This window comes from Staurois parvus, unplaced genomic scaffold, assembly GCF_062004578.1.
Source record: "Staurois parvus isolate SC_StPar_1 unplaced genomic scaffold, SC_StPar_1.0 ptg001636l, whole genome shotgun sequence".
NCBI classification, from domain to species: Eukaryota; Metazoa; Chordata; class Amphibia; order Anura; family Ranidae; genus Staurois; species Staurois parvus.
In genome coordinates this window covers 498,036-508,256 of record NW_028319432.1, presented here as the reverse complement: position 1 = coordinate 508,256, position 10,221 = coordinate 498,036, and the positions used below count along the sequence as shown (strand labels likewise).

Below are 10,221 nucleotides of genomic sequence, written 5' to 3'. Positions count from 1 at the left end.
CTGCAGGGGCCCTTTAAGTGGAATCCCAAATGGCGATGTAGGGATGATATCCCCTCACTGGTGGACCATACTGCTCAGCGGTGGTAATAGATCTTTCACCTTTGGACACGGAAATCCGCCAGTGCACAGAACTCCTGCCAGGGGATTGTTGGACCAGAAAGAACAGCCGGCTCACAGCACTCCCAGGAGACAAGAACAAGTCCTTCCATAGTGTGATGTTATAAATGAATCATTATATTGTAAAGACAAATGAGGACTTACATGGGAACAGATCCAACAACGCACCAATCACATGTGCTGATATGGGTGTACTGGGTGTACCAATATGGCTGTGGCCGTTCATGTCAGAAATGACGTCACCACATTCCGTTCTCCGACCTACGCGTTACGTCACTGTCATGTGACTTCATCAGGGACTTGCAATCAGCCACCCCTCACATCACCGGGTAAGAGGAGACTTTATTGTAAAGGAGAGAGCAGTACGGAGGATCCACCTAGATCCCCCATCATCTGATAAACACATAGAAACAATGGATTCAGTCAGTGTGTGTGTTTCCTACAGATGGATCCAGTCATGGGAACCCACCAGAGAGATGTCCCCGTCCTCTGTATTCCCGGGATTCCACACAGGAAGGTCACACCATCCCTCACCATCATCACGTTGACAATTATTGGTAGTTGTGATTTATACACAGCATGTTTGTTACAATGAATGTTTTATTATATCTTTCAGAGTGGAATCCTCGGGGATGATAATATTGATGTTAAAGAAGAGTATAAAGAGGAGGATGAGGAGTATGGAGTGATGGAGGAGTTTTCAGAAGGACACAAGGAGATGATGGAGCCACCTAATACCAGGAACCCACCAGAGAGATGTCCCCGTCCTCTGTATTCCCGGGATTCTACACAGAAAGGTCACACCATCCCTCACCATCATCAGGTAGATGAAGAACAATCACTGATAGTATCATTAGGATCTGTACATTATCTGCATTGTTACCATTGATGTCATTTTTATTATATATTCAGAGTGGAAACCTGAGAGATCCTAAAGTTGAGGTTAACAAAGAGATAAAAGAGGAGGAGGATGAGGATGGGGGGATGGAGGAGTCAGAGCTTCTAAGAGAACACAAAGATCTGTACCAGGACACCATGGTGGAGTCATCCAGCTACAGGAACCCACCAGAGAGATGTCCCCGTCCTCTGTATTCCCGGGATTCCACACAGGAAGGTCACACCATCCCTCACCATCATCAGGTAGATGATGACAATTATTGGTAGTTGTGATTTATACACAGCATGTTTGTTACAATGAATGTTTTATTATATCTTTCAGAGTGGAATCCTCGGGGATGATAATATTGATGTTAAAGAAGAGTATAAAGAGGAGGATGAGGAGTATGGAGTGATGGAGGAGTTTTCAGAAGGACACAAGGATATGATGGAGCCACCTAATACCAGGAACCCACCAGAGAGATGTCCCCGTCCTCTGTATTCCCGGGATTCCACACAGGAAGGTCACACCATCCCTCAGTATTGCAAGGTCGGTGGAATGGAGTATCTAGAACTCGGACTGATGAAGACAATTTGTGGATTTTTTAATGTGAGTTTATAAATTACAGATGATATTTTCTCTCATTTCCTTGATTTAGAGTGGAGATCCAATCGATATAGAATTTGAGGTGAAAGCAGAAGAAGAAGAGGCGTATGTGAGGGATGATCAGCAGTCTATGGAGGAGGATGGAATAACGGGGACATTTATAGAGGAGGACACTCCTACAGAGATCAGCACAGGTGGGTCATGAACACTAAATCCATTCCTCCACCCATACTGCTCACTGATTGGTCCAGAGTAGGGCGGGGACTGGGTGATATCAGCCTGTAATCCCCTGGTCACTTTCCTGAGCTGTGTTCCCCGTCCTGTATTCCTGGATTTCTCTCGGATAATCTTCCTTCTCTGTGCTGCAGACACAATTTATGTATCTAGACTGGATTTATGGAGGTTCTGGGGTTCAGCTGGCAGAAAAATGTTGATTTTCACCATAGACATTGCTTGACTTGGCATTTGGGTCTTGGACCTTCTTTCCCATGCCCTGGTCTTGCAAAATCTCTGACAGAGCAATTCTTCCAGTCTTTTGACCCAGACAACTGACCCTTGCCCTTATGTCCCTTTTTCTGTTGCAGATTTCCACACTAACACACGGACATCCCACCACTTAGGACCCACTGCTGCTGCAAACAGCATCCAGCCAGACTCCCTGCCCACGTTTCCTCCCATGGCACCCCCAAGTGGGCAAAAAGGCCAGGCTTCCAGGGGGAGCCATGGTGCCAGGGGGGACACTGGGCCACACCTTGGCCATGATGCCAGGGGAGCTACTGGGGCCCAGGGGTCCATTAGGGCTAGGGTGGACCAGAGGTCTGACTGTGGTGTGAAGGGGTCACAAACTGGTGGCAGAAGGGGCCAGTCTTCCTTCAGAAAAAAGGCGGAAGCTAAGTTGAGGACCTCACCTGGGGCTGCTGTATCCCCTTTGAGCCCAGGAGAAGGGACATCAAGGGGAGGCAGAAGGTCCCAGGCCCAGGCCCAATCCCAGCCCAATTTTCCACCCTTCTCCCATGATGAGATCTGGGCCATGGTGGTTGCTTATGTAGAACGGGCTGAATGCATCTCGGGGCCCAGGTCCTACCGCAGCGGTAAGGCAGCAAAGGACCGTCTGTGGAAGGAAATCACGGTGGCCGTAAATGCAGTGGGCAGGATGGTACGCCGGTACCCCAAGATTGTGAAGAAGCATATGCGTGATCTGAGGTGGAATTTAAAGGAGAAGCTGACTCTGTGGGCTCGGCAGGGACATGTTACAAGGCATGGGGTGGACCCTGACCATCTGCAGGAACTGTCTCAGGCAGAACGGGCACTTCTGCCAATCATTGGTCTCAACACGATTTTTGGGGTGACGGCTCATGAAGATACTGATGACTGGCAGAGTGGTAAGTACACCACACATGTCCATATTGTGTCTTCAAAGTTGTGTTATCTTTTTAACATTTACCATTTGTTGTTCATTTTGTCTTGTGTTGTAGCCAATCCCGAGGCAGGGGCAGCCCCAGCCAGCCCATCAGAGGACAAGCCAGATCACACATACGCTGATGAAGAGATGTTCCCTCCTGGTAAGCACTCATTGGGAATGCCCCCCCCCGTAATGTTGAACAGACTGCTAGAACATCAATCATCTCACATGTCAATGTCCTATTCACAGCACAACATCAGCAGGAGGAGGAGGAGGAGGAGCGGCTCCCCCCACTGCAGCCAGGAATGGAGGAAGATCTGGGTATGTATTAATGTGCTTGTCTACAACAATCATAATCACTCAGGATGAGCCAATGAGCATCCTCTTAGGAATGCAGAACAAACCAATGCTAAACTCTGTGTGAACACAAATATATCTCCACAACACGCTGGATTTCTTTGGGGTTCCTCACTGTATTGCGCTCAAACCCCTAGAGAAATCCGTGTGGAAAACTGTTACCACACAGAAATGTGTCTAATCCCTGCCAAATGTCCTGGGACCAGTTTCCCTGAACCATGAAAAGCAGGTAACCCCACAAAACCAAATGGGGGAACTAACTGATGAGGGCAATAAAGTTCCAAACATCACTAACTAGCTGACATCTCCTGAGCGTTCCAAATTAGACTCGTCCTCGTAACTTCACAACTTCTCCCAGACACAAAAACATTCCACGCATGTAAACACATACATGTAATCTGACCAACGTCACCATGCTCAACTCTGACAGTCCCAGAATATCCAATGTGTTTGGTGTTTAGTGACATCATATATCATGCCTGCTCAATATACAGGAAATGATCCACTACAGGGACCCATCACCTCCCAATCGTGCCGCTCACCTTCAGGTTTGAGCCACACAAAGGGAAGGTCAAACACACTTTGGTCACCACTATGGGTGGCAGAACTGGCAACATTCCTCCACTTCACTTGGAATCAGTAAGTCTCATTTTAAGGTCTCCAGGCAAATCCTTGTTAAAAATAAAGCCCAAAAGAGCTCATGATTGTTTACATTTCCATTCAATGAGTTTATTGGCCCCTTAAGGATGCAGATTTCCAGAGAAGTGTTTAACCACTTGTCACCCGCACTGTAGCTGTCATTTGGCTACAGTCTGGGGAGGGCGTCATACAACATCCTCCCAGAACACGCCCTCCCATAGGCCCCTGGGGGTGCACACCCAGCCATCTCAGGGGTCGCTGTGTCCTACGGACACAGCTGATCACATGATGTGGTAAAAGGCCAATCACAGCGGCCTTTTACCACGTGATCACGGCAGATCACCGGTAAATGCAGTTGCCGGTTATCAGCTGCACTTTCCTCATGCTGTCACAGTGGGAGTAAAGTACTGCAGATAACCGACAATTGGCAGAGAACAGATCAGCACCGATCACCAGCTCACTGATGATCATTGACCTGATGATCAGAGCCCAGCAGTGCTGCCAGTCAGTGCCCATCATTGGTGCAGATCAGTGCTGCCTATCAGTGCCCATCAGTGCTGCCTATCCATGCCACCTCATCGACACACATCAGTGAAGGAGAAAAATTACCTGTTTGAAAAAGAGAAACAAAGACAAAAACTTTTTAATTTCAAATTTTTAGCTCTTTTTTTGTTTATAGTACAAAAAACAAACCACCCATCAGAGATTAAATACCACCAGAAGCAACCACTATTTGTGTGAATAAAATGATAACAATGTCATATGGGTACAGTGTTGCATGACCACAATTGTCATTCAAAGTGTGACAGCGCTGAAAGGTGAAAATTGTCCGGGGCAGGAAGGGGGTCTAAGTGCCGGATAGGCAAGTGGTTATAAAAGCCGTGCTGACCCTGCTGGCAGTAATATCTAGTGGGCCCCTCTCCTGACTTGTTTCATCATGTGATCTGGGACTTCAGCATAGTAAAACTTGAGGTCAACATCAAGAAATGTAGCTACTCACCCAATTGTCAAGTTCCAAGTGACGGCGACCATTCTCCTATTGCTCCAAATGTAGAGGCCAAATCAAATACATACCAAGACTGAGTATTCTTGGGGCCATTTTCCCGAAGCCCAAAAACCCAACCAGATCCAAATAATATAACACAATTTAATTTTCCTGATTCCAGGAAAAGAGTCAAATCATTTTACAGTGCCCCTCCCCCCAAAAAAACTGGAACCTAACTAATGCTTTGGGCCTCTCATGTAAACTTGGGGCCGATAATTAGACTGCTTTGTTTTGGCACATCACATGACTAGCAGGAAGATCTATTCCTTTGTCAGAGTTATCCACCGAGAATCTCAGGACTGAAGCACCTAAAGCCCAAAAGGCATCATAAAGACTAATCTATAGGTCATTGACAAATACACTATATTGCCAACACTGCTGGGATGACTTCCTTTCCACACACATGAACTTCAATGACATCCCAGTCTTAGTCCGTAGGGTTCAATATTGAGTAGTCCCGCCCTTTGTAGCTCAGCTTCCAATCATCTGGAAAGGCTGTTTAATGTTTTCAGATACAAGATCAAGTAACTCTGAGACTGCCACATGAGTTCATTATTTTCTTTTTCACATTGAGTTTGCAGGAGACCTGCGGTTTAAAAGTGATTAAAGGAGTTTTGGATGCATTGCTCTTGGTCTCTTCAGATCAACAGTTATATCAACAATTCTTTTGGGTGCATTTACATGCGTTTGGCTTTGGAAATATTTTGGGGAACATTTATATTTGATTCAACCCATTTTTTTCCCTGGGTGACCCTTCTATAACCTATTGAATCCTTTTTGGAATGTTGCCTTAATGACAAATGTTATATATTTTGCTTTAATGTTTGAAGCCCATGGTCAAAATGGGTGCAGTAGCCTATGGGCATAATGGAGCCATCCTAACATCTGCCTCCTTGTTTGGCAGGAAAGGTGGCCCCTCATTCTTGTGGCCCCTGCTCCTGAGCCTTACCATGGCTCTTTCTACTCCCTATCAGTCTCCTGGGCTGTGGCTGCCAGTGTCCTATTTGTCTGGATAAACTTGGGTGAAGAACATACCAATGAGCAATCCCTCAAACCTTGGTCACAAATGTCACATCATACATGCAGCCTGTGACGGAAGCGTAGGCAGGACAGAACACACGGAGGATGATAAACACACAACGTTTTATTGAAGTAAGAGAGACACTCAATCAGGGTAACAAGGGTAGCGGGTGGGTACTAAAAAAGGGGGGAGGAGTCCAAACAGTGATAATCCAGCCCACGATAGGGCAATTCAGGTAGCGATAATCCGAGCATTCAGTGGGGCAGGCCAGGTAGCTACAATAATCCAGGCACACAAGAGGGGCAGTTCAGGCAAGTATTAATCCGGGCACACAAGAGGGGCAGTTCAGGCAAGTATTAATCCGGGCACACAAGAGGGGCAGTTCACACAAGTATTAATCCGGGTGCACAATAGGGGCAGTTCAGGCAAGTATTAATCCGGGAGCACAAGAGAGGCAGTTCACACAAGTATTAATCCGGGTGCACAATAGGGGCAGTTCAGGCAAGTATTAATCCGGGTGCACAATGGGGCAGTTCACACAAGTATTAATCCGGGTGCACAATGGGGCAGTTCACACAAGTATTAATCCGGGTGCACAATGGGGCAGTTCACACAAGTATTAATCCGGGTGCACAATAGGGGCAGTTCACACAAGTATTAATCCGGGTGCACAATAGGGGCAGTTCAGGCAAGTATTAATCCGGGTGCACAATGGGGCAGTTCACACAAGTATTAATCCGGGAGCACAAGAGAGGCAGTTCACACAAGTATTAATCCGGGTGCACAATAGGGGCAGTTCACACAAGTATTAATCCGGGTGCACAATGGGGCAGTTCACACAAGTATTAATCCGGGTGCACAATGGGGCAGTTCAGGCAAGTATTAATCCGGGTGCACAATAGGGGCAGTTCACACAAGTATTAATCAGGGTACACAATAGGGGCAGTTCAGGCAAGTATTAATCTGGGTGCACAGCGGGGCCGTTCAGGTAAGTATTACTCCGGGTGCACAATAGGGGCAGTTCACACAAGTATTAATCCGGATACACAATAGGGGCAGTTCAGGCAAGTATTAATCCGGGTACACAATAGGGGCCATTCAAGCAAGCAATAGTTCAGGTATTCAATGGGGCAGTCCAGGCAAGGGGCATAGGGGTGTTTCACAGGGCAGTCTGGGCAAGGATAATATGGGAATTCAATGGGGTAGTCCAGGCAAGGGGAAATATGGGAATACAATGGGGCAGTCCAGGCAAGGGAAATATGGGCATACAATGGGGCAGTCCAGGCAAGGGAAATATGGGCATACAATGGGGCAGTCCAGGCAAGGGAAATATGGGCGTACAATGGGGCAGTCCAGACAGGGGTGATATGGGTACACCATTAGACAGTCTGGGCAAGGACAAAGGGGTGCACAATAAGGATAGTTCCACACTCTGCCACATGCGGCTTGTAGGGGCACTCATGGCAGGTAGTTTTCAGGGGCATCCAGCAAACAATGTGCAGGAACACTCACGGTTCAGGGACCCTAACAGTGGTCAGCTTTCCAGGGACAGCAGCGAACAGTAGACAGGGACCCTCGCAGCAATCAGCAGCAGGGTCAGCTTTCCAGGGACAACCAGTGATCAGCAGACAGGGTCAGCTTTCCAGGATCAACAGCGAGGGTCTTGGCTGTGGGGTCTGGCCTCAGCTCAGACCTCACACAGCACTTCTCTCAAGAGCAGGGGACCAACAGCTCATGGGTCTTCAGAGGGTTGTGTGTCTTGGCCGCAGCTTCAAGACTACACAGGCAATATAGGACCACAAGTCCCAGCAGTGCACAAAGCAAAGCACAGTTCAATGCATCTCCTAGTTAGGGCTCGGCCAGGAGGGGCTCTGATATCCTCTCTCTAGCTCTCTCCTTTTTCAAGAGATCGCATGGCCCTTTCAATTGTCCAAGCCCCAAACTCCCAGTGAGAACTGGTCGGGCCTTTCACAGCCACAAAAGACCATGCTGTCTGCACTCCCTGCTGAGATCAATCCCATTTCCCACCTCCTGCGGGGCACAATAACTCCAAATTGTAGACAAAGCAGACAAGCTAACTGTTTGGCCACAAACAAAACACAAAAATAAATAGAATATTTCTGCTGTCCGTCACACAGCCTAACTAGTATCTGTTACTAATCATCATCTTGAACTATATTTGCAGATCATCTTTTGCCCCTGGAGGCCCCAGCTGTTGGAGTGGGAGAAGAATCTGCATCTGATGTTGGGGTACGGGAACTGCTGTAATGGGGTGGGGATGTACAAATGCATGTTACATGTGTATTTGGGAAATGTCATGCATTTTTTTTTTGTTTTGTGGTGCAGGGAAGTTCAGGCACTCCAAACTTGTGTGAAATGCCGTCACCTCCACCTGAGTTGCGTGAACATCCGGTAAGAGATGGTACAGATGTTCTCCCTAATGAGTCACCCATTTAGAGTATAACTCCGTTCCTGGCTGGGCAGGACTTGGCAACGTGATGTGTAACTTACTTTTTTTGGATCATTGCTTAGTCAGGAGCTGGAGGGAGTGATGTGCATGTGACAAATCAGCAGGAAGGTATCAGTCTGGGGAAAGATGCCAAACCATTCATTTCAGTCAAATGTTCATCCAGTGTAATTTGTCAGGGAAAGGCATTCACCAATACCTGGTCCTAGGGGTGGGACAAGAACATGAGCTAGTGTTTGGTGCAGGGGCGGACTGAAACTCATGGGGCCCCGGGTCAATAGGGGATCATGGGGCCCCTGTGTGCTTGCTCACCCTCAAACCACACCCAAAAAAGCCTATGAAAGGTACCAGGGACATTTCATGGGGCCCCCTACTGACCCCGGCAGTGCCCGAGTTCCCCAATGGTCAGTCCTCCCCTGGTTTGGTGTCAAACGAGCCCCCTGTCATGCTGTGTGTTAAACACGCTTTCTTTTTTTTGTTTGTTTCTCCTTGCAGCCAACATTGGATCCAGCTGGTTCAGCACCCCGTCCACCTGGACCCAGCCCCCTTCGCAAGCTTGGGGAAAGGCTGTCGTTCAACATGGAGAGATTATGGGAGCAAAGGAGGCTTTCTAATGCATCCAGTAATATAGAAAGGTTACTGGGGCTCCAACATGAAACCCTGCTTGGACTTGTCACCGCGGTCAGGGATCAGTCTACAGCATTGCAGGACCTTAGTCATGATATCCGGGCCTTATGTCAAGCAGGGGCTGAACAAAATGCACCTTCAGCCAGAGGCTCCCAACCCCTGTGCAGTAGTAGTTTGGGGCCAATGCCAAGGTTGCCACAGAGTTCCCCTGTAGAAAGTGCCGGGGAATCAGCAGGGGAACAAGCATTGGAGGTGCCGAATCTGGAACTACCCACTCTGGAGCAGCCCCCTCAAGAAACCCCACCCGAAGACCAGTATGACTCCTTCCCCATGGGTCCCTCTTCTACACCTTCCTCACACTCCACTTTGCCCCTTGACCACACCCCCACTTTCACACCCCCTCCCCTTGTTTCTACATGCTCCTCCTCTCAATCCCGTTTCCACCCTTACCTTCCACGTCCTCAGCCCTCAAATGCCCCTCCCCACATTCTCCCTGTCTTCCATTCCCCCCATTCAACCTCTCCCCCAGCACTCCCACCCCACCACTCTTTCCCAGCCCCTCCACACACTGTACCCCCCCAACCCTCACACCCACCCCCTCTGCAGCAGCAGCCTCCTCCTCCCCATTAATTTTGTATTTTTTTTGTAATAAACATTTTTTGGAAAGTATCAGAACGTGTCTTTCAAATTGTCAACAATGCATTTGGGGTAATAATGGTGGCTTGGTCATGTAGGGAATCCAACACAGGCGCTTTTCTGAGTATGGCTACCAATAATTCCAAATAGCGAACACTAAAAAAGAAGCACTTCAGGAAGAAAACTAAAAGGTGACCCTTCCAGAGGCATTGGTGGTGAGACTCTTTGGCCTTTCTGCTGCTTTCACCTGGTGGTCTGTCCTGCAAATAGTTTTAGCTGTTCCCCATCACACAAGTTCTCTGGCACATGTAGCGGTTGGCCATTATCTGCTAACCATTTGGCTGCCCCAAGGGAGCTTAGAATTCTCAGTGGACTCTGTGGGCAAGGCCAACGTTCCCCAATATGGGAACACACAATATTGCAGCTT

At 48.1% G+C, this 10,221-nt stretch overlaps 2 protein-coding genes across 3 annotated transcripts; both read left to right on the top strand.

Annotated features, from left to right (window-relative positions):
* The first annotated feature begins 325 nt into the window (after positions 1–325).
* LOC149434960 (uncharacterized) lies at positions 326–1,281 on the top strand. Its single transcript, XM_089663167.1, has 3 exons — positions 326–400; positions 734–940; positions 1,030–1,281. The coding sequence occupies exons 1-3, from the start codon at positions 326–328 to the stop codon at positions 1,279–1,281; spliced, it is 534 nt and encodes a 177-aa protein (XP_089519293.1).
* A 363-nt stretch (positions 1,282–1,644) lies between these two features.
* LOC149434959 (uncharacterized) lies at positions 1,645–9,827 on the top strand. 2 transcript variants are annotated; one of them, XM_089663182.1, is made up of 6 exons: positions 1,645–1,794; positions 3,076–3,162; positions 3,252–3,323; positions 8,250–8,314; positions 8,411–8,476; positions 9,027–9,827. In XM_089663182.1, exons 1-6 carry the CDS (start codon positions 1,731–1,733, stop codon positions 9,786–9,788), a joined length of 1,116 nt encoding a protein of 371 aa, XP_089519308.1. In that variant the 5' UTR covers positions 1,645–1,730; the 3' UTR covers positions 9,789–9,827. The 2 variants fall into 2 exon arrangements, with proteins under 2 accessions (XP_089519308.1, XP_089519307.1); XM_089663181.1 differs by lacking the exon at positions 1,645–1,794 and adding an exon at positions 2,782–2,982.
* Positions 9,828–10,221: the final 394 nt, after the last annotated feature.

What these genes read in the sequence shown, in the direction of transcription:
- LOC149434960 (XM_089663167.1), top strand. Translation starts at nt 326, where the DNA reads ATGGCTGTGGCCGTTCATGTCAGAAATGACGTCACCACATTCCGTTCT. An exon ending in ACGCGTTACGTCACTGTCAT is followed by an intron (nt 401 to 733) that starts GTGACTTCATCA and finishes TATATCTTTCAG; the next exon opens with AGTGGAATCCTCGGGGATGA. An exon ending in CCATCCCTCACCATCATCAG is followed by an intron (nt 941 to 1,029) that starts GTAGATGAAGAA and finishes TTATATATTCAG; the next exon opens with AGTGGAAACCTGAGAGATCC.
- LOC149434959 (XM_089663181.1), top strand. Translation starts at nt 2,790, where the DNA reads ATGCGTGATCTGAGGTGGAATTTAAAGGAGAAGCTGACTCTGTGGGCT. An exon ending in AGGAATGGAGGAAGATCTGG is followed by an intron (nt 3,324 to 8,249) that starts GTATGTATTAAT and finishes CTATATTTGCAG; the next exon opens with ATCATCTTTTGCCCCTGGAG. An exon ending in CTGAGTTGCGTGAACATCCG is followed by an intron (nt 8,477 to 9,026) that starts GTAAGAGATGGT and finishes TTCTCCTTGCAG; the next exon opens with CCAACATTGGATCCAGCTGG.